This window comes from Trichechus manatus, unplaced genomic scaffold (genome assembly GCF_000243295.1).
Source record: "Trichechus manatus latirostris isolate Lorelei unplaced genomic scaffold, TriManLat1.0 scaffold00048, whole genome shotgun sequence".
Classification (NCBI taxonomy): domain Eukaryota; kingdom Metazoa; phylum Chordata; class Mammalia; order Sirenia; family Trichechidae; genus Trichechus; species Trichechus manatus.
In genome coordinates this window covers 8,817,118-8,842,096 of record NW_004443984.1, presented here as the reverse complement: position 1 = coordinate 8,842,096, position 24,979 = coordinate 8,817,118, and the positions used below count along the sequence as shown (strand labels likewise).

General features: G+C 36.5%; 1 protein-coding gene across 7 annotated transcripts in view; it reads right to left on the bottom strand.

Annotated features, from left to right (window-relative positions):
• EIF4G3 (eukaryotic translation initiation factor 4 gamma 3) overlaps positions 1-24,979 on the bottom strand; it is a 348,277-nt gene that overhangs the window by 127,231 nt on the left and 196,067 nt on the right. For 5 of the 7 annotated variants that reach the window (XM_023732132.1, XM_023732133.1, XM_023732128.1 and 2 more), the window contains 2 exons: positions 11,423-11,531; positions 2,413-3,252 (listed from right to left, as the gene is read on the bottom strand). In XM_023732132.1, coding sequence (XP_023587900.1) covers positions 2,413-3,252; positions 11,423-11,531 — 949 coding nt within the window. The remainder of the gene's footprint in view (positions 1-2,412; positions 3,253-11,422; positions 11,532-24,979) is intronic. The other 2 variants (XM_023732129.1, XM_023732131.1) reach the window with 1 other exon arrangement.

Sequence of the window (24,979 nt, the reverse complement as noted above, 5' to 3'; positions counted from 1 at the left end):
GGAAAATGGACTATGTCCCTTATGTTTTGATTTTTACTACTGTTTTAAACAAGTACCTCTATGCTAAATGCTGTGTGTAAGTGTTATGCATTACACCTGTCAAAAGCAACTGGTTTTTCATGCTAAGGCTGAGACAGTAAGATCTAGTATTCTTAAAGGTCAACACTAAAAGACTGACATCCAGACTAAATTGTTTTTATGATTTTTTCTCAAAGTAGACAATGTACAACAAGTAAGTGCAAATAAGATGGTAGTCATTAAGAAAACACGACCACTTCAAGGTGGATGTATTTAAAGATTGAAGGTGATTTTAATTCTCATTGTTAGTCTTTGTAGCAAATATTTAAAAATATTTGTACAAAAGTAAAATGGTTAGGAATGTTTCTGGCAGTTTTATAATTTAAAAAATGCTAGCGTCGCATGGGTTCTTCAGTTTCATTTACTTCTGGTTTTTGAAGAATGCAAGATGTAAAGGGAAAAACCGGAACTTCTGGTTCCTTTAAAACACCTTTACAGTTTAAAAACTTGTGAGACTTGAAAAATGTTAAGACACTTTAATCCCTGACATCACCAGCCTCTACGTCATCCCCAATCATGCTTGGGACAGTTTTGTCTTTTCTAGGTACCCTCTGGTTCACTGCTGAAGAATCTATACTATTTTATTAAGGTGCTGGTACTTACATTTCCAATTCCAAGAGTATCTGCACTTCAAAAAACTGCCATGGGACAAAGATTTAACCCAAAAATATTCATCTGTCTGTTCATCTATCCCTGGGAACCATCCTGCAATATTAGACCACTTAAATAATAAACTGCTTAAAAGGAGACTGAAGTGCGATTTTCATGCAGGGTCTTGCTTTGCACTTATATCAGTTCTGAGGTATGGTTTGCATCTTTAACTTGTATTCCCTAGATTTACTTTGTTTTCCTGTCTGTTATTTGTTTTTACATTTTTTAAACATTTGTCTTTACTACTTTCTCCTATTTTTAGAACTACCACATCAATCATTGTTGAATGACAACTAACAAATAGGTAAATGAAATGACACAATGAAGGGTCAAATTACTCTTCTCCAACAAACTGGTGTTCTTTGAGGAGCATTCACCTGTTGTCTCACCAAAGTAGATTGTTTTTTCAAAGGGTAACTGACAAAAAAGCCCCAGGTCATCTCTCCCACCAGGGGAGAAGATTCCTAGAACGGTGATGGTTCTGAGTACTGATGCCAATGGAGTCCAATCTATTTGAGGCAATGGGATTTACCAATATCTATGATAAATTTCTCCCTGTCCCAATTTCCTTACATTGTTTGCTTTCCTGCTCTGGTTAACTATGTTGAAGGATATTCTACAGTTCCAAGAGAACAGACACCTCTCATAGACACTGATGAGTAAACTTCCTTAAGAACTGAGCTGAGAAAGAAAGTCACATCTTGAAAGTAAGGATCAAGTTTTTGATTTGCCATGTTCCCCAATCTATCACACAGCTCAAAATTGATGAAAAGTACTGAGGATGCTGGTGAGCAAAACCTCCCTGGTGCATTTCTAGATCAACTGCTGGGAGTGCACTCATCTGTCAAATTGTCTAACTCACATAAGGATGACTTACCTGATAGGTTTCAGAGAAAAAATTATACAGCGTAGGGCAACGTTAAAGAAGACAGGCTATGTTGACTTGTTAAAAGCTAAAACTTCAACATTCTAATGGGGCTCAGATAACTTTTGATTATAATTATAGAAACCCAATGGTCAGTTCCTAAGATCCGAGGTGATGTTACATTAAAAAGAAATAATTTTGAATTGGGAAGAACGTAATACTTTGATAATATTAATGGTCATAAAAAAAACTTACAGGAAAAATGCAACTGTTTTAAAAGAAAAAGTGAGAGAAAATTAAACTGATCTATGAGTTAATCAGAGTGGGCACTTTTATTTTTCAAAACTAGTTATGTAAATCTTTGATGTTCTAATTGCTATTTTCTTAAACTCAAGATTAAAGAATAGGTTTTGCATAGAGGAGTTCCTTTAAGTTTAGGATTTAACTGGGTTTTAAAGTTTTGAGAATGCAGGATTAGGGAATACAGACCATGCTGGTTTTGACTGGTTTCCAGCACCAAAGAAACAAAATTAACAACTGAGGAATTTACTCACATGAATGAGGCAAAAACAACATGCATAGTGACATACACTTTGGAGGCATTTTGTATATTTGAAATTTTCATTTGCATTTTTAGACAATGGAGTAACTCTTTTGCGGGCTGCACTAAAACACAAACACACCATTGAAGAAAACACTAGGAATTTCAGCATTCATTCGATGTTTCTGGAAGTCAAGATAAGTAGCCAATTAAAAACAAACACTGCTGCATCTTCATGTTCAGCAAGCATAAGATTATTAATGGCAGAAAAGCTTACCTGGGACAGGGCTCTTTCTTGAATTTAAGCTCTGAGAATCCATAGTCTCTTCTGTTTGCCCATCTGCTTCTGCCTCTGTTTTGTTCGGAATTTCTTTTCCATCTTCATTAAAGCAAGTTCTTACACTCTCGTCCTCTTCTAAGACTCCCTGAACTGTGGTGGGAGCACTGGAAGTACTAATGGTAGTGGCAGCAGCAGGAACAATGACTGGAGTGGGAGGAGGAGAGGCTGGAGGAGTTGGAGGAGATGGAGAAAAGGAAGGAACTGTGGAAGGGGTGATGGGAGCTGGGGTACATTCCACTTTCATTTCTTCTGGGGGATTTTCCAGAATTTCCAATTCAAGAGTCAATGGCAGCACCTCCTGTTTTACTATTTCTACAATGCTCTCCGTGGCTGGTAATTTTTCACCAACTCCATTTATTTCATTAATAAGGTCAGTACTAGAAATCAGTGGAATATCATTAGGTGCTACACTACAGGGTTTCTTGCATATATCATCATCAATTTCATCTGTTGGTGAAGGGTCTGATGTTTCTGTGCAAGATGTGGGGCTGGGTATAGGAAATGTGTCCTCTTTTGGGGAAGAGAGTTCACATCTGTCATCAACAGCAGTGGTGAATATTGGTTGGCTACTAAGAGCAGCAGAGATAGGGGAAGCAATCGTATTACGAGCAATTGGAGAAACAGTGGTAGGTGACACAGGCAGAGGAAGCTCTGGTGTGGATTCTACTGCAGTAAGCTCAGACGTCTGGCCTGCTTGTTCCTTCTTCTCCCCACTAAGGACTAGCCTAAGGACTGGAGAAGGAGACTTTAACACTGGATCTGGTTTTGGCTTCTCTTCTAGGGAAGAAAAAATAAAAGAGTTTTAAGAATAATTTATAGATCAGAGACTATATTGTATTATTATCAGTCAATTCTTTTATCCTCTTCATCTAAATCATGGGCTGCAGAATAGACGCTAAAATATTAGATTTACTCCGCTACTCTGAAAACACTGCCATACTGTTTTTCCCATTACACCCATAATTACTTGGTTTCCATTACATATAAAATTTATTTTGGAGTAAGAGATCAATTCACCAAATGATAATGTCAAGAGTACAATGGAACAGCTCATCAAAACTGAAGTTAAACCATTCCTGAGACAGGACTGAGGCTTTTCTTTAAGGTAGAGAGAACTTAATCTCTACCATATATCCTGTTCTTTGAGGAAAGTTTTTCTACCAGGGGTGCACTGTAGTCACAGGACACTACAAGGGCAAATGAGACAGGGTTAAATTATTGTGAAGAGATTGGCATTATTTTTTATTCAATATATTTCTGCATTGTTTGGAATTTACTTGTATTACTTTTTATAAAAAAAAAAAAAACTACGTTTTAAGAGAGACTATCATAACCTCAGTGAAATTTCAAGGTCCTGAATATAAAAAAATGTAAGTTTAGAAATTAACTTTCATTTATCAAAAGAAGTATATAACAGAAATAATGTAAGGATTAAAAACATGTATTATCCTGTGTCTTCAAAAGTTAAAAAAAAAAAACAATTATTTAAGGAGAAACCCAAGTTAATACTCATATAAGCAAATCACCTATATATACACACATATATATAACATGTAATATATAATTTGAAATATTTCAGAATACATAAAATGTTGTGTGTGTGTGTGTGTGTGTTTAGACAGAGAATGAGAGCAAGAGTGTGCGAAATTAGGATCCAGAAAAATGCAAGGAAGGATGTGATTCATCCCTGAGAGAATGAAACCACAGGAGATTTAGACTTGCTTCTGGCCTTGTGCCTCCTAAGCACGATAAACAGGCTCCACTGGAAAAACAGATACACGTAGTAAGTTTATCAACTGCAAACAAAAACTTTAAGCGCTACTAAATGACAATCTGAACTGCAAAGGATTTAACTTTCTCCTCCAGAAATCTTTACACCTCAGTGACAATGAGCCTTTAAAACAAATTGTAGTTGTCAGTGAGAATATGTTCCGTGAATCAGATAAACAGACAGTAAATATTAATATTAAACTGTTAAAGCTTTATTCATTCACTGTGACTACATTTACAGGTCTTAAAATTTACTTTATGGGCACAGAAGCTAGTGCTTCTAAAACTGGACTTTGCCTTCTATTGACTGTAATGGTGAAATAAAATCAACAGGCTCTCACTGCCAAATCCCGAAGACCCAGCTGCCAAGACAAGAAACAAAAATATTTTAAGTGCAAAAATGTCTCTGATGAAAATAATTTCCAACTCATTAGAATAATTGCTACATGGGTCCCTCAGATTCCATCAGAATAACACCCGTATGACCACTGAATAAAGTCTAGATGAAGTAAAGTAAAAAATGAAGACTAACTCTGGCATTAACAATCTAGTAAGAGTATGTCAACTTAATGATTAATTCTGGGAGAAAAAATTTCTGATAGTGAAAAATCAAACAAAAGTATATCTACGACTGATAATAATAAACATGTATATACTCTGTAAAAAATTTAGTAATAATGAAGAGAAATAGAAACAAAAAGGTGTTAATTTTTTTGAGAGCTCCTCATTCTGAAATAAAATTCCCTTAAACCACTCAACAGGGCCTTAACATAGAAAGCTGGAAAATACAATACAGAGGATCTAAATAAAGAACATTGATTTTATTCCTGTAAAGGCTTTTACTATAAAGACTGATTTACAGAGCTCTGACAGTTTGAAATTTAATATACTGCTTTAAAAATGTTTATACTGTTTGACCATCTTTAGGAATTTGTAGGAATTCCATCTTTAAGATATTTTCATAAGGAAATAATCATGAAAGAATGAGCAAAGTTTAAGGTCTGGGATATTTAAGACAACACTTTATAACAGAAAAAATTGGAAGTAAACTAAATGTACAAAGAGAGGGATTTATGAAACAATTGATGGTCCAGGTATATCACAGGATATTATGCAATCTCTTAAAATGGGTTTTTAAAAGCATAATGGCACAGGAAGTTGTTTATAATACAAGATACATATATATATACACACGAGGCACAAACTAGAACATAAAGCTAATTTGGTAACTTAAGATTATATAATAACAATATATATGCATAGAGGAAAGTCTGGAATTACACAGAGCTCATTAATAATGCTTCTGGGTGAAGAAATAGATTAATTTTTTACTTATCACCATTTTTTCTATTTTTTACATATTTATGAGAAGGAAAAAATAACCACTCTTCTTTTCTTATGGTGGTGGAACCAACCGCCTTTATCAGTGCCTTCTGGTTGACTGAGAGGGTCATTTAGTGGGCAGAGGCCAGGAACATTACGCATCCTGCAATCTGAAGGACAGTTTCACTTGAAAAATAAAAAAACCAAAAATCCACTGCTGTCAAATCGGTTCTGACTCATAATGACCCTATAGGACAAAACAGAACTGCGTCATAGAGTTTCCAAGGCTGCAGTCTTTACCGAAGCAGACTGCCACACTTTTCTCCTGCCGAATGACTGGTGGGTTCGAACTGCTAACCTTTTAGTTAGCAGCCAAGCACTTTAACCATTGCGCCACAAGGGCTCCTTTGAAAAATAACTGGTATTGTTAAGTGCCCATGAGTTGGTTCTGACTCATTGCCACCATATGTGCAACAGAATGAAATGCTGCCCAATCCTGTGCCATCCTCCCAATTGTTGCTATGTTTGAGCCCCTCATTGCAGCCACTGTGTTAATCCATCTCCTTGAGGGTCTTTCTCTTTTTCGCTGATCCTCTACTTTATCAAGCATGATGTTCTTTTCCAGTGAATGATCCCTCCTGATGACATGTCCAAAGTACGTAACACGAGGTCTCACCATCCTCGCTTCTAAATGCCAATAGAGCAAAATTGCTATGCATGGCTGAATTACAACAAGAGTATCATTCACTGAAGACCGACTCAACATCAGGTGTTTTCAACAGGTACTCCTTCCTAAGGCACCTTCTAACTCTTGTTTGTATTTAATTATCCATGCCATATACTCAATATATTTGATTGAATGCACTTTCTCACTTAGGAAACAACAATCATTTAAGCTGTGTCTACACACCATCAGCACCAACTGAAGATATTATTTTAATTCATTCAAATTTTTCTCTTTACAAACCAAGCTGAGGCTGCCCTACATCTTCATAAAGTATCAAAACATTTGGGAAATGTTGAGTTTTCTGGAATCTTGGTCTTCAGGAAAGCATTCCAGCTGTTCACATCAAAAACTTTTTTCACATTTAGTCCCTTTATTCTGAAAGAACAAGGTGCTTTTTCTAATTTATTTTCTGTTGTTGTTTAGAATATACACAGAACATATACCAAGTCAATAGCTTCTACATGTACAGTTTAGTGACACTAATTACATTCTTCAAGCTGTGTAACCATTCTCACCCTTCTTTTCTGAGTTGTTCCTCCCACATTAACATAAACTCACTGTCCCCTCAGTTTCCTATTTAATATTTCAAGTTGCTGTTGTCTATTTGATCCAATATAGATAGATCTTAGAAGAGTCTGATGCTCAAGGCAGACATTCTTCACTAGTTAAGCTAAACTGTCCAGTTTTAAGAAGACTTCAGAGGATACATTTGGTTTATGGTTTAAAGCTTATCTCACTGGTTCATCCAGCCTCCATGGCTCCAGAAAGACTGGATTCCATGAGAATTTGAATTTCTGTTCTGCACTTTCTCCCCTTTGATCAGGATTCTTCTATAGAATCTTGGCTGAAAATGTTCAGTAACTGTAGCAGGGCACCATTCAGTTCTTCTGGTCTCATGGCAAAGGAGGCGTTGTTCATGGAGGCAATTAGCTACACATTCCATTTCCTCCTCCTATTCCTGATTCTCCTTCCTCTGTCGCTTTAGTCGAATAGAGATCAACTGTTCTGCCTTGGATGTCCACTTGGAAGCTTTTAAGACCTCAGGCACTACAAAACAAACTAGGAGGTAGAACAGAAGCACTAAATACATTTTATTAGGTCAATTAACTGGGATGTCCCATGAAACCATGACCCTAAACCTCCAAACCAAGAAACCAAATCCCATGAAGTGTTTGGTTGTACTTTAAGCAGTGTCAGCAGCTACTCTTTTTTTTAATCCCCCTCGTTGTTAATATATCACACAACTTTTACCAATTCAACTTTTTACAGACGTACAACTTATTGACAGCAATTACATTAACTGGCTCTGCAACCCTACCCTTAATCAATGCGATTTTTCCATCACTGTAATCCAAACCTCAGTACTCCACAGGCAATAACTCCCTGCTTTCCCTCTTCCTCCTGCGCATGGTAACTGCTAAGAAACTCTGGTCTCTATGCCTTTGCTTGTTCTTGTCTTTTTATACAAGTGAGGTCATAACAATAGTTGTCCTTTTGTGATTGACTTATTCACTCAGCATAATGTCTTAAGGCTCCATCCATATTGTAGAATGTATCAAGACTTCATTTCTCTTACTGACTGCATGTATTCCATTGTATGTATGTACTACATTTTGTTTATCCATTCATCTGTTGATACTACTACTACCTGTTCCGTCGAGTCAATTCCAACGCATAGTGACCCTATAGGACAGAGTAGAACTGCCCCATAGGGTCAAAAACTTTTGAGAAAATCATAAGCTTAATAATAGCAGCTAACATTTATTAAGCACTTATTATGTGCCAGGAACTGGGTCAAATACCATGTATACACTGTCATCTTTAATTCTCACATACACCAGTGAGGTAGGAACTATTATGTTCCTGTTTTAGATATGGGGAAAATGAAGGTTTGAGAGATTAATCACAGGCCCAAGATCACATAACTGTCAAGTGCAGGAGCCTGGAAATGATTTCAAAGTCCACATTCTTCCAATTCAGGGAGAGGGGAAAAAAAAAAAGCTTATGGAAATAGAAGTATTTAGGTGAATCAAGCAAGTGGGAGAATTTGGCACTAACATGAGATTGTTACCCGCACAAACCCTCAGTAAGGACACTTTCATTGAGAGAGAAAAACCAACCGAACCGCAGAATGCAGAGTCTGTTGTTTCTGGTGGTAACAGCAATATTTGAAAACAGTTCATTTTTGCATCCTAATTTAATTTCAAAAGGAATCTAGAGTTAAGAAGAAAAAAAAAATTGTAACTGTGAAGAAAGAAGATCAATTTCTATAAGAGATGGTGAGCTCTTTCTAATGTTATCTGAATTTATACAGATTTGGTTTTAAAAAAATTACTCTGAAAACTATTTTATATATTGGCAGACTATGGGTGGAATTAGGAAACAGTTTCTCGATTTTCTGGTGAATAGTTGGTAAAAGAAGAAGAGAGCACTAATCCCAAAGAGTTACTTATAAGCTCTATGAAATAAATTTAAAATGCAAGCTTTTCTTTTCATAATTTTCCCATTTATCCTTATCTATTTTCTACATCAAATTAAAATGTTGGTTTTATTATTCAAATTTCCCCTATGCAAAAAATTGAGAGGAAACCAAGAACTTGCTTTCCTTGCTCTGCAAATCTAGACCTAAGCATGACAAAATGCAAGGCCTCATAATTAGAATATCTTAGCAATTTTTTTTCAAAAAATAACTGCAAAAATGATGATACTATATTCAGGCAAGTCAGAACTATCATCATCACAGCATGTTATGAATTTTTTATATCTTAGCACAGCTATAGAGAAAGCTTACAAACAAGTCTGCAGAGAGAATATATTTTAAGACCTCTTTGCATGGGAAGTATTCAACATGCTTAGCATAATTCTAAACAGCAAAGGATTACAACGTGCAAAAGTGTAATGAAGTAAAGTTTTGAAAGGAATATGCTAAAAATTATTCTCCAATTAGATTGTTAACATTCTGTATTTTGACTCAAAGATGCTTTATCGTTGGAGATAGGAAGCTGATCTTACAGAATACTATCACCACCATACCCCCTGCAAGGTGAATGGTTTAATATTAAATAAATTACTTTGAAGCATGGATGAATCCTTCAACTCTGTACATTGCTAAAAGAAGTATTTGGCAGTACAACTTTTAGAAGCATGCCAAGGTTAGGGTTTGTTACCTTTTGATTTAAAACTATCTTATAGAACAAGTACAACAATGTAGGACTTGTCTCCACTCAAGTTTACTTTAGTAGCCTCCTCAATATTCAAGGGAAAAGAATGAGATTTTTATTTCAAAAAACACCATATTATCTTTGCACGCTGTACAAAAACACTGAAATCGGGTATTAGAAGTCCTTCTTTGAGAGGCTTTGTAACTGCGATTAACTTGCAGTTTAGTCAAAAAAACTCTAATATTAAATGCCTCCACTTTGTATTATGGGCCAATTTCCAAACGCTTTTTTAAAGAATAATTTTTAGAAAGTATGTTTACTAACAGTCAGCTATAGAATAATGAGGAGTTTGGAGGAATGAATAATCCAAGAAGATAGGTAGCGTATGCATCATTTATATTCTTGTTTTGAATGAAGTCAGAAACATGAAAGCATGTGCAAAGTCACTAGTTTCCCCTGTGCCTAGGGAGAATTGTCTCTCAATTTTAGCTAAAAAAAAAAAAAAAACAAAACAAAAAATCAAACCCACTGCCGTCGAGTCAATTTCAACTCACAGCGACCCTACAGGACAGAGTAGAACTGCCCCATAGGGTTTCCAAGGAGCAGCTGGTGGATTCAAACTGTTGACCTTTTGGTTAACAGGCAAACGCTTAACCACTGCACCACCAGGGCTCCAATTTTAGCAAAGGTCAACCTAAAATCCAACTAGGCAGTAAAGAAAGAGAAACTATCATAAGGCATGAGATTCCCCTTGAAGTTTTCCATTTACAATCCAAAAGGCATTGTGTGTATTTATTTTAACAAATATTTAATACTTCATGTTCAAGGTCATTAGGAGTAGAGACCTTATTATGATTCCTGCATCAATAATAACGGCTCTAATTTACTAAGCACTTTTCATGTGGCAGGCATCTCTAGTCCCCAAAACAACCCTGTGAGGTAGATCTTCTTCATTCCATTCTATAAGTGAAGAAATTGAGGTTCATAAAGTACATGACTCACTCAAGACCAAACAGCTAGGTGCATGATGGAGCCAGGATTTGAACTCAGTGCTGTCTTCTACTGTGGCTACAGAAGCTCAATCTTGTAAGAAGAAAAATATACCTTTTTTAAAATAGCAAGATATATACATATATATTTATACAAAAAGTCATGCACCGCATAACATCCATTCAGGCAATGTCCAACTGCATCTACGTCCATGGTCCTGTAAGGTTTATAATGGAGTTCAGAAATCCTAACTGGAGAATGAGATGTAGCAGATGTAACCGGACGTAGCAAATGCAACAGCTTCCAGCACACAACACATGTATCTCATGTCTCTTACATACAAAGTAGTTGCACTGCTAGGCATATAATGATACAGTACATATATAACCTACAACACGTCTTGACAATGGTAATAAATGCCTACGTTACTGGCTTATGTATGTACTGTACTATACCTTCTATCATTATTTTAACGTGAACTTTCCCTACTTACAAATAAAAAGCTTACCGTGTAACAGTGTATGCTGCCTATGAGGGAGCAGCATCCAATCTTATGTTTACACTATGTCCAAATCATATAACGTCCTATTTCACAGATCGTTATTGTGGACGTTAAATAACGAATGACTGTGTGTATATATATAACTGTGTTGTTCTTGAAAAGTAATATATACTTTGATTAGTTATTCCCCCTCCCCTCCGTGTTGTTTCAAAACAAGTTTAAGGTACCTAAGCTTTTTACCTATAAACAGACATCCACAGTGGGTCATTAATACAATGTAGGGAAAAAATTTTACTAACCACCCATTAGTTTTCTAGAGGTAGAATGGTTTGCTTTTTCATCTCAAAGTTCTGTTTAAAAGTGGTTATCTAAATAATCCTCAGATATTTTAATCTTACTCTTGAATGCTGAGGGTAATGTAATTAATAAAAAAGACACTAAATATAAGAGGGAGGAAAACAGTCATACACAAACCTTGCTTCTGGTCGCTAGCTGCAGTGACAGGGGTGCTGGCAGCAAGATGAACGCTCTCCACAGTCCCATAAACCACAGGGCTGTGCTCGGGGACCTGGCTGGGCAGCTGCTGGGATTTGAAGTACAAAAAAGGGTGATAATGAGCGTGCGAACATAAAAACTAGCAACATGGAACCCAAGCAAGTGGGGAAGACAGAGTGGGACAGGAGATTACAAAAAAAAAAAAAAAAAAAAGGAAAGCAAGGAAAAAATATATAGGCCAATTTAATAAATTCAAAAAGTACATGGGAAGATGGGGAAGGGAGGGAAAGAGGCAGCAGGAAAGGGGAAGGAAAAAAGATGATTACTATTAACCACAGCAAGAGAAGACAACACAACAGTTATCAATACAATTCATTTTCCACTGTTCCTTCTAAGGACAAGCAGACTTTTCAACCTAACAATAGATGTCACCCATGAGGGAATTTAGCATCCTTCCAGTCAAAGACCAAAGGGATTTGGTCAACTTATAAACTACCTAGTAAAGTAGTTCTTGGGCCAAAAGCAGGACAAACAGAAAATGTGATAGTTTGAAAGCCAGTTATTGATTCAAGAAAATAATAATGAAGGATGATTCCTGTTATTTGTCCATACAATCATACGGGTAAAGTGCAATTTAGAAAGTGTCTCACTGCACTTTCACCTTAAAATGTCTTTAGGTTCTGGGTCAAGGATGGTATCTTTTCAGTCAGACATTTGAGTAACAAACTGGCTGTTCAGACCTACGAGGAAATCTCTCATTTTCACTCAGCCAGTGTATTAGAACCAACAATGCCCCTCAAAATCTAAGCAGAACAGGTTGAGAAAAATGCAGCCATTGTTCATCTTAGAGGGAACAAGAATTACAGAAGAAAGCACAAGAACATTCACTCTACAACACATTCCAGGCAGGTTATTCTTTCTGGATTTCAGGGTTACACAAAAGCCACAGAACAAAGCAGTGTCTCTCCTCGGAGATCTAAGATCAATTTTTTGGCAGTTATAGTCTCCTACGCTGAATTCTGTCCGTACTATCAGAGCAGAGCTCCCTGCACAATTCTGTTTTTATCCGAGGGGGAGGAGGTTTGGATGTGGGTGACTTTGGGTGGATAGGGTCAGTTAACGTGAGGGTTAATAAAAAATATTTTAAAGTCAGTGACTCTCACTTAAAGCTGGAATATAAGATGAAATGTATCAGTCTGGACATGAACCATTTATGACGATAGATGTCATTTAAGTCACCATGCTGAAAAGAACATACAATATGCAATTTATACTTGACTATGGATTACAGACAGGAATGGGGAAAACGCTATAATTTCTCCTACTCATTACATCATGAAAATGTTCACGTTCAACAATTATCTCTAAATGAAGACTATTAAAATTATATTCCCACATTTAAAAAATGAAAAGAGTTACTGTTTCACTTTAAGCCATGGACAAATAATTGAAGAGTACTGCCAGTATTACTCTATTCTGAATGTTTAGTTTCAATGAAAAAATCATTGTATTACTGAAATTCAAAAATTGGAAAGGCTTCATAGCTATAAAGGAAAATACAGACTTAGCTCTATTCTACTGGCTGAAAATAGATACGGAACAAAGGAAACACTCCACATTATTCAGCATTTATTAAACAATTATCCACATTTCCCAGGAAAGAAAGATTTGTGAATTGTGTCATTTACCTGAAAGGAAGAAAACATTAACTATGTCAATTGTTTGGGAAATTAACAACCACAAAAAGGGGTAATAGCAAAAAGTGTGTTGCTAAAATGACATTATTAGAGAATGTAGATGTTTACAATAGTAAAAGGTTGTTGATACATATAAATCTACATGGATCAGGGGGCTTTCAATATAAGACTGCAGTATCTTTAATCATATTAAAGAGACAACCACACAGACAGTTTCAAACTAACAAAGCCCTAGGAAGAATTTATGTATAAAGATTCATAAGAAAGAAGCAAGATAACAGGATGATCATTCCAAATCCAAGTATCTAGTACTTAGTTACATATCCACAAAATGCTAGGGAGGTACTTCTCAAGTTTCCTCAGCAGTAAAATGAAAAAGAACTGTGATCTTACAATCCCTCTCAGCTTTCACATTCTATAAGCCTTTGATAGTACCAATATGCTATATTAACATAGAATAATATTCGATGCTTTATCTTTTTTTAGATTAATTTTAATTAGGATAATCTCTTCAAATTTTAGTTTAACCTCCAATTTCTCTCTTCTCTCCCAATGAAGTAACTCAACTATAAATAGTCCATTATAAAGGAGTTCCATATCTTTCCAAAGCACAAATAATCATAGTCTATTTCATCTAATTAATAAGTCAGAAAAATCAGGAAATACACTGAATGTTGTGACTCAAAATGTCACATTCAATGTCATATGCACTTCATTTCATAAGGAAATGAAGCTTTTGAATACATAACCTAGATACAGGTGGGAATGAAAACTGACAGAATCATTCTGGAAGGTACCATCTATAGTATCAATATGTAAAAGGATTCAATAAAGATGCTCCAAAAGTCAGGGTTAAAGGTCAGGTTTGATTTAGCAACTCTTTGTTGTTGCAACATTTTGTAATTTATGCCAATGCTAAGCTTTTCCTCAACAAAATTCTTTAAAATCAAGGCTATATTTGGCAGAGAAAATAAAAACAAATGTTTCTCATGTCTCAACTGGAGTGATAAGGGAGTTTAAAATAGGGCAAGATATTAGATTCCTGATACCTGTAACCAAACCCTGTTGCTGTCGAGTCGATTCCAACTCATAGTGACCCTAAAGGACAGAGTAGAACTGCCCCATAGGGTTTTCAAGGAGCAGCTGGTGGATTCAAAGTGCCAACCTTCTGGTTAGCAGCCATAGCTCTTAACCACTGCATCACCAGGGCTTCTATTTTCCTGATAGTGCCCAAGAAATGAATTTCCTTTATAAATTCTACGTGGCAATCTATCTGTTGAAGATTTATATATTAAATTTGAAGTACTAGCCTTAAAGGAAAATGGTAGACTTGGACTCAAATACTAGATTAATTCATTCACTTTTTTAATAGAGTGCTTACCTATTAGGTACCAGACTTTATACTAGGCACAGGCAACAAAATCCGGAGTTGTCCTCAAATACTTCTTAGTACATTTTTAAATTAATTTTTCTTTACACAGTCAACACTGTTTCTGCCTAGAAAGGGTAACTTCCCTTTCTTTGCTTTCTCTTTTAATCTTGTACATGACAGAATTCATAAGAACAGAGGAAGTTATAGATAGAAAGTCATCAAACTATGGCCCAGGGGCCAACACCTATTTTTATACAGAACATGAACTGAGAAATTTTTACATTTTTAAAACATTGGGGGAAAAATTAAAAGAACATTTCTTGACTCATGAAAAGTACACCACTCCTCACTTATCAACATAGTTAGGTTCCAAAGACCAGGTCATTCCACGAAAATTGGCACTATGTGAAAATTGGCACTATGTAAAAATGACCACATTAGATCACAAAATGGAGAATTACATAACTGCCAAATTATATCATTATACATCTGTCAAACCATTGAGAATCATGGCCCAGCCAAGCTGACACATAACCTTAACTATCACAGCCAGCATTACTCTTGCCTCACCCCTCGGCGTTCATTACTGCCACCAGATAGCAGTACATCATTAATGCGCAAAACAGATAGTAAATTTTTTACTACTGCTGTAAATGGGAAATGTTAGGTAACGAAATAGTTGATAAGTGAGGAGTAGGTGTATATAAAATTCAAATTTCAGTGTCCATAATAAAGTGTTATTGGAACAGCCATGGTCACTCATTTATGTACTGTCTATGGCTGCTTTTGTGCCACAACAGCAGAGTTGAGTAAGAGATTCTTTCCACTAGCCTGCAAATTCTAAAATATTTACTGTCTGGACTCTTACAGAGAAAAATTGCTGACCACTGTTACAGATCATTGAAAGAAAGTGAGAGACTCCAAATAGCTATATAAATATAAGAAAGAAGTTGATGTAATTTAGTCATTATAAAAGGCTACTTAAATAGTTCACATTGTATTATTTCAGGTATAAGTGATTTTTTTCAAAGTTCCACTCAGTGAGTTTAAAATAATCCTTATAATAAATATCTTACATGTTTAACATACATAAATCCTGGGAATAAACAAGCACAGCCCCCATGAAGAAATATTATGAAAACCGAGAAGAAAAATAATAATATATATAGCAAATGACACCAAGAAAAATGATCAAAACATGCCTCTTTCATAAGTGGGAGAGAATTCTCCCACATTCATTCATTAGAAAGACGTGCATATGAAGTTTTTCCCCTAGCATCTACCATGTACAACGCATTGAGAGCCCACTCGTGACTAAAACAGATAAAGATCCTTAGCTTCATGTAACTTATATTCTATCAAGGGAAAGAGATATTAAAGAACAAACACAAAATTAATCATTTAACTATAATGGCTATAAGTTCTATACTGGAGTATAGGCAAGAGTATGGAGAGAATACATAATCTAAGGTTCTAACTTGGTATGTGTGGGAGAGGATTTTTTGAGGACACAACATTTACACTGAACTTCAAAGAATCAATGTGAAGGTAGGCATGCAGGAGGCACATGGGAGGAACTGAAGAAGGAAGCATTTCAGGCAGAATGAACAGCATGTACAAAGGTTCAACAATGGCTCTGAAAGAAAGAGTAAGACATCATCAACAGGCTTGTGTGAGGGGGATGTAGAAGTATGGCGTGAAATAAGTCAGGCAGTGATCAGACCTGGCAGGGCGTTACAGGCCACACGAGGGTTATAATCTTTATCCCCAGAACAAGAGGTGGCTAGGGAAAGGTTTTAAGCAGCAATATGACATAATCAGATTTGTTTTTTAAGAAGATCCTTCTGTCTACCTCATGGAGAATGGACTGAGAGAAGAAGAGTGGTAACAAGGACAGAATTTATAAAGTTATTGCAGTAGCTCAAGGGAAATAATTCTAGAGGTAGTAACGGAGGGATGTGAATGAATTTCATTTAAATATAGAGGTAAATTGACAGGACTTGGTGATTAGATATGGTGGGGAAGGCGTCAATGAGGAGAGGACGGAATAGAATTAAGAGTCCAGAAACAAACTGACTTTTAAATAAAAAATTTTCTCATTTATGAGAGGTGTACCAGTCACCGAGACAGGCAACACTGGAAGAGCTATGTGGCTTTGGGCATCAGGGCGTTGGGAAGAGAATACCATGAACTCAGGTTTTGAGTTTGAAATGCTTCTGATATACCTAAGTGTACAGATCAGGTAGAAAGAAGGATATGTAAGCTGAAGCTTAGAAGAGTAGTTACCTGTTACATAAAAAGAAGATATCTGGAAAGCATGAATAAAACTATTCACAGATGACATGATATTATAAACAGAAAATCCTAAGGAACCCATTGAAAAACTATTAGACCTAATAAATGTGTTCAGCAAGGCTGCAGGATACAAGACCAAAATACAAAAATTGATTGTATTTTTATACACTTACAATGAACAATCCAACAATGAAACAAAGAAAACAATTTCACTGACAACAGCAACAAAAAGAATAAAATACTTAGGGATAATTTTTTTTTTTAAAGTGCAACTCTTACTCTGAAAACTACAAAATCTTATTGAAAGAAATTAAATATGACCTAAAGAAAAGGGAAAACATCCCATCTTCATGGATCACATAACTTAACATTGTTGAAATGACAATATTCCCTAAACTGATTTACAGATTTAACACAATCCCTATCAGAATCCCAGCTGACTTCTTTGGAGAAATTGACAAGGTGTTTCTAAAATGCATATGGAATTGCAAGGACCCAGAATAGCCAAAACAATCTTGAAAAAGAACAAAATGGGAAGATTCACACGTCCTGGTTTCATAACTTACTACAAAACAATGACAATCAAGAGTGTAGTACTGGTACAACATACAGATTAATGGAAGAGAATTAAGAGCCCAGAAACAAACCCACACCTCTATGGTCAACTGATTTGTACAAGGGTGCCAAAAACACCCAATGAAGAAAAAAAAAAATAATGGTGCTGGGACAGCAGGATAGCCTTATGCAAAAAAAATAAAACTAGACCTTTACCTCATATCATATATAAAGCTTAACTCAAAATGAATCAAAGATCTAAATATAAGAGCTAAAACTATAAAACTCTTAGATGAAAACATAGGGGTAAATCTTCATGACCTTGGATTTGACAAAGGATTCTTAGAAAGGACACCAACAGCATGAGCAACAAAAGAAAAAGAAATTGTACTTCATCAAAATTAAAAACTTTTGTGCTTCAAGTGACACTATCAAGAAAGTGAAAAGATAATCTACTGAATGGGAGAAATATTTAAAGAATCATGTATCTGATAAGGAACTTCTACCCAGGACATAAGGAACTCTTAAAACTCAATAATAAAAAGACAAATAGTCCTAATAAAAATGGACAAAGGATCTGAATAGTTATTTCTCTGGAGAAGATATACAAATTGCCAATAAGCACCTCAAAAGATGCCTGACGTCATCAGTCATTGTTATCAGGGAAATGCAAATCAAAACACAAAGAGATACCACTCCACACCTACTATGATGGCTATAATAAAAAAGTCAGGGAATAATAAATGTTGGCTAGGATGTGGAGAAATTGTACACTCTGGTGGAAATGTAAAATGGTGTAGCTGCTTTGCAAAATAGTCTGATAGTTCCTCAAACGATTAGAGCTACCATATTATGACCCAGCAGTTTCACTCCTAGTTATATACACAAGAGAAATGAAAACATATGTCCATACAAAACCTATACGTGGATTTTTATAGCAGCATTACTCAGAATACCCAAAAGTTGAAGAAAACAACGCAAATGTCCATCAACTGATAAATGAGTAAATAAAATGAGGTACTATCCATTCAATGGAATATTATTCAGCCATAAAAAGGAATGAAGAACACATACATGCTAAAACTTGAATGACCTTTGAAAATATGCCAAGTGGAAAAAAGCCAGTCAAAAAAGTTCTACATGTTATATGAGTTCACCTATAGGAAAGTCCAGAATAGTGAAATCTATAGAGATAGAAAGTAGATTTGTGGTTGCTTAGGGCTGGGGGGAAGCAGGGGATAAGAGATTAGAGGAGTAATAGCTAAAGGGTATGAGCTTTATTTTTGAGGTAATGAAAATGTTATAAAATTGACTGTGGTGATGATTGTGCAACTCTGTGAATATATCAAAAACCACTGAACTGTATATTTTAAATGGGTAAATTATATGATATGTGAACCATCTCAATAAAGCCATTTTTTAAAAAGAAGATATTAAATGACATAGGAATATCTCTTTTAATACAAGGGTAATAATGAACAATAAATAATTACCACAGCGATAATGTAATAGGAATAATAAATAACACAATGGAATTCTACCGCCAGAATCACAGGATATGAGGATTGGAAGAAACATCGACCACATGGATCAGTCCTTTAATTCTTTCTAAACTGTTCCTAAGAAACTACCAGTTCTATTCAAAAATCTTTAGTGACATGAACTCACTATTTTCAACAGTAGAGCTCATTTCAGGTTTGAACAACTCTAATCTTTACAAGTTTAAGTATTTGTATCCATTGTCCTAGTCCTTAGGGGCTCTGAAACAAAAATTGCATCCCTTCCATACAAAAAGCACTTATCAAACTTTAAAGTGATGATAAAAAGTATTTACTGAATATCTTACTAAACACCATGCATTAAATTAGGTTCTAGGAGTACAGTGCTGAACAAAACATGGCACTCCTTACATCCACTGAGCTAACACTATAGCGGTGGAGATAGACAATAAACCAGAAAATAAGCCTATAATATAATGTCAGGCAGAAGAGAGTGCTATGAAAAAAAAAACAACAACAACGAAAGAAAACAGAGCAAGAGGGTGAGGGAGGTGGTTCTTTAAGGCAGTCAGAGATTTCATTCCTGAGGAAGTAATATTAGAGACACCTGAAAGAGGTAAAAAGGCGGTCTTAGAATGTGGAAGAGCATTCCAAACAAAAGGAATAGGAAGAGCAATTGGCCCTAAGATAGAAGCAAGCATGGAATGTTGGACCAAGGACAGCAAGATCAGTAGCAATGCAGTAGTGAAGGAGGAAGAGAGAAGTAGGGGAAGGGAATAGAGCAGTAGCCAACAACCAGACGATTTATGACCTTATAAACACATTCAAAAGTCTATGAGGCTATGGACGTTTGTCTGGTTTACTCACCAGTAGAGAGACGTCGTATAGTTTTAAATAGGAAAGAGAAACGATGTGATTTAGGTTTTAAAAAGATCACTCTAGCTGTTGTGTAATGCATACGATAGAGGAGCAGCAAGACAGAAGCAGGGAGATAAGTAGTGAAGTTACAGTTGTCTAGGAAAGACACCAAAGTGGCTTAAGCTTTAATAATAGCAGTGAAGCTGGTGAGAGTAAATCAGAGAGGACTTGCTGAGATAATGGTGGTGGAGTGTGAAAAGACAGTGTAAAGCTTCAGTGCTCGGCTGCTAACAGAAATGGTGGTGGTTCAAATCTACCCAGCAACCTAAAGATTGTTGTTGTTGTTGTTATTGTTAGGTGCTGTCGAGTTGGTTCCAACTCATAACAACCCTATGCACAACAAATGAAACACTGCCCAGTCCTGCGCCATCCTCACAATCATTATGCTTGAGCCCACTGTAACAGACATTGTGTCAATCCATCTCGTTGAGGGTTGTTTTAGTTATCTAGTGCTGTTATAACAGAAATACCACAAGTGGATGGCTTTAATAAAGAGAAATTTATTTCCCCACAGTACAGTAGGCTAGAAGTCCAAATTCAGGGCATCAGCTCCAGTGGAAGGTTTTTTCTCTTTGTTGGCTCTGGAAGAAGGTCCTTCTCATTAATCTTCCCCTGGACTAGAGCTTCTCCGCACAGGAACCCTGATCTCGGCACTGCTATCTTGGTGGTATGACATCTCGTCCCCCTTCCCCCTAACACACACCCTCCACACACACCCCAACCCGTCTCTCCACTCACCTCTTTTATATCCCAGAAGAAACCTGCTCAAGACATAATCCAAACCCTTAGACTCAGTTCTGCCTCATCAACACAACTGCAGCCCATCCCCTCTCATTAACATCATAGAGGCAGGATTTACAATACATAGGAAAATCACCTCAGATGATAAAATGGTGGTAAATCACACAATATTGGGAATCATGGCCCAGCCAAATTGATACACACATTTTTTGGGGGACACAATTCAATCCAAGACGAGGCTCTTCCTCTTTTTTTGCTGACCCTCTACCAACCATGATGTCCTTCTCCAGGGACTGATCCCTCCTGATAACATGTCCAAAGTATGTGAGATGTAGTCTTGCCATCCTTGCTTCTAAGGAACATTCTGGTTGTACTTCTTCCAAGACAGATTTGTTTTGTTAGTTCTTCTGGCAGTCCGTGGTATGTTCAATATTCTTCGCTAACACCATAATTCAAAGGCGTCAATTCTTCTTTGGTCTTCCTTATTCATTGTCCAGCTTTCACATGCACATGAGGCAATTGAAAACACCATGGCTTGGGTCAGGAGATTTGCCCAATGCAACGGTCTTTTGGATTTCTTGACTGCTGCTTCCATGGGTGTTAACTGTGGATCCAAGTAAAATGAATCCCTGACAACTTCGATCTTTTCTGCATGTATCATGATGTTGCTTACTGGTCCAGTTGTGAGGATTTTTGTTTTATGCTGAGGTGTAATCCATACTGAAGGCTGTGGTCATTGATCTTCATCAGTAAGTGCTTCAAGTCCTCCTCACTTTCAGCAAGCAAGGTTGTGTCATCTGCGTATCGCAGGCTGTTAATGAGTCTTCCTCCAATTCTGACGCCCTGTTCTTCTTCATATAGTCCAGCTTCTCAGATTATTTGCTCAGCATACAGACTGAATAAGTATGGTGAAAGGATACAATCCTGATGCACATCTTTCTTGCCTTTAAACCCCGCAGTACCCCTTGTTCTATTCTAACGCTGTTTAGGTTGTTGAAAAAAGGTATTTGCGATTAAAAAGTCATTGGTCTTGCAAAATTCTATCATGCGATCTCCAGTGTCATTTCTATCACCAAGACCATATTTTCCAACTGCTAATTCTTCTTTGTGTCCATCTTTCGCATTCCAATCACCAGTAATTATCAATGCATATTGACTGCATGTCTGATCAATTTCAGATTGCAGAAGTTGGTAAAAATCTTCAATTTCTTCATCTTTGGCACTAGTGGTTGGTGCATAAACTTGAATGTAGGTGTATGGATATTATCCTATCATTGACTGCGTTGTACTTCAGGATAGATCTTGAAATGTCCTTTTTATGCCGTTCCTCTTCAATTTGTCATTCCCGACATAGTAGGCCATATCTTTGTACGATTCAAAATGGCCAATACCAGTCCATTTTAGTTCACTAATGCCTAGGATATCGATCTCGATGAGCTTCCATTTCATTTTTGATGACTACGAATCTTCCTAGATTCATACTGCATACATCCACATTCCAATCATTAATGGATGTTTGCAGCTGTTTCTTCTGATTTTGAGTCACGCCGTATCAGCAAGTAAAGATCCAGAAAGCTTAACTCCATCCATGTCGTTAAGGTCAACTCTACTTTAAGAAGGCAATGGGGTAGACTGTGGTATAATTTATTGAGAAAAGGACAACAGGGAGAGCATACCAAATCCTTGAAGAAATAGTTATAACACAGGGTAGCAAACCCAAATGCCTTCATTAACCGTAAATGGGTGATATAAAAGGGTGTAAAGGAGTATAACATAAAAATAGAACAGTGTGACAAACTAGAGAAAATATGTTCAGGCTGAAGGCATTCAGACTGTAAGAATTTTTTTTTCTTTAAACGTTGAGCTGATAAAACTACATGTTCAATAGAGAGAACTTCTTCCTTAAAGGCCAAAAAAAAAAAAGCCTGCTAAGGTCTCTGGAATGATGAGGGAAACCCAGACACTCAAGATAAAAGCTGTCAGGCTATGCTATAGGACTTAACCTTAAATGATTTTAAGGTTCTAATGGGGGAGGGAGGGACAAGAATAGCTGTATTATAAAGTTATAAATCTAAGTATAGAACTGGTATTAAAAACAGATCAAAGGAATGTAAAAGTCCAGAAACAGACTCATGTATATATGATAATCCAGTAAATGATTAAAACACCATTTTACAATGAGGCAAGATACTAAAAATAATATTGAAACTACAGGCAAGCCATTTGGTGGGGAAAAAAAAAAAGCAGCAGCAGCAGCAGGATCCAAACCTCACTGTTTAAACCAAAATAAATTCTTTAAAAATAAAGGTAAAATAATCAAACCATGTAAGTACTAGAAGAAAATACATGTCAGTAGTTTTATCTTGGCTGGGAAAGTCTTTCTAACTACAGGCCCCAAATCACAAATTATTTAGGTTAAGACAGAAATTTGTGAATATAGAAATTTGAAAACTTCCATATGACAGGAGGCACCATTAACAAAGTTAAAACACAATTCATTGAATGTCATGGATCGAATTATGTCCCCCCAAAAATGTGTGTTATCAATTTGGCTGGGCCTTGATTCCCAGTATTGTGTGGTTGTCCTCCATGTGTGATTGTAATTTTATGTTAAAGAGGATTAGGGTGGGATTGTAACACTCTTACTAAGGTCACACCCCTGATCCAATGTAAAGGGAGTTTCCCTGGGGTGTGGCCTGCACCACCTTTTATCTTAGGAGAGATAAAAACAAAGGGAAGCAAGCAGAGAGCTGGGGACCTCATACCACCAAGAAAGCAGTGCCAGGAGCAGAGCGTGTCCTTTGGACCTGAGGTTCCTGCTCTGAGATGTTCCCAGAGCAAAAGAAGACTGATGCATCACAAGGACCTTCCTCCAGAGCCGACAGAGAGAGAAAACCTTCCCCTGGCGCTGGCGCCCTGAATTCGGACTTCTAGCCTTCTGAACTATGAGAGGATAAACTTCTCTTTGTTAAAGCCACCCACTTGTGGTACTTCTGTTATAGCAGCACTAGATGACTAAGACATCAAACTAGAAAAAAAAGTTACCCATGTCAAAGGAATTTCTTTAACCTGTATAGAGCTCTTATAAATCAGAGAAAAATCATCACCCCAAAATAAATGTGGACAAATTACATGAACAGACAATTCATAGGCACACACAAATAACCAGTGAACATCAAAATATTCTCAACTTTACGAATGAATAAACATTAAATAAAATATTTTTAATCTATCAGATAAGCAATAATGTAGGGAAAGGGGCATTCTCTTATACTGCAAGTGGGAGGTTAACTAGTGTATTTCTGGAGGATGAGAGATAACACAATAATCCCCAAAACGAGTATATAATGTTGTTCATCACAGCATTGTTAATATTAGTGACAAACAAGAAATAATATGAACACACATCAATAGGAGATCAATTAAATAAACTATGGTATATCAAAGGAAAGGGATAACATGCAGCCATTAAAAATTATACCTGTAGTCAAACATGAGTATTTCTACAGGATCACTGAAAAGTACCTAAGGTAAAATCATACCAAACCAAAAAAACCAAACCCGCTGCAGTCAAGTTGCTTCTAACTCATAGCGACCTGACAGAACAAAGTAGTAACTGCCCCACAGGGTTTCCAAGAAGCCACTGGTGGATTCCAACTGCCCACCTTTTAGTTAGCAGCTGAGTTCTTAACCACTGCATTAACAGGGCTCCAAAATCATACCACTCAACAGCAATGGTCTTCATACAATTTGATGAAACATTATGGAAAGAAAAAAAAAAAAAAAAGTCTGAAGTGAAAAGGAATAACTGTTTAAAATAAAACAAAATTTAACTTATGTGTCTAATGTGTCTCATAGAGAAGCCCTGGTGGTGCAGTGGTTAAGCATTTGGCTGCTAACAGAAAGGTCAGCAGTTCAAACCCATCAGCCACTTTGTGAGAGGGTTCGTGAGAGAAAAGGACCTGGCAATCTGCTCCTGTAAAGAATGCAGCCTAGGAAACCCTACGGGGCAGGTCTATTCTGTCATACAGGGTCACTCTGTCAGAATTGACTTGATGGCACACAACCACCACCATGTCTCATAAACACATCTTTGTTGGGATGCAAACAACTTAAAACATACTTGGCTTCCAAAAGAAAATAAGGTATCTCAAAAATGGCCTTAAGCCAAATTTTCTTGTTTTCTTGCTTTAGGAAATTCCTACAAGCAATGAAGCCAGACAGTATGTTTGATTAAAAAAGCAGGACATTTTCACAAAACCCTGTTGGAGACAGATCTGATGGAGTCAACGACCCTGCCCTATAACTCTAAGTAGGAATCCCTGAACATCTGTGTATAAATTCATTTTAAACTATGGAACAGCTTAACATCTGCCACCAAGGATCTCTCTGTTCATTATAACATCTCATTTAAAACCTTGGAGAGAATTCACTCCATGCTTAGATACATATTTAAAGT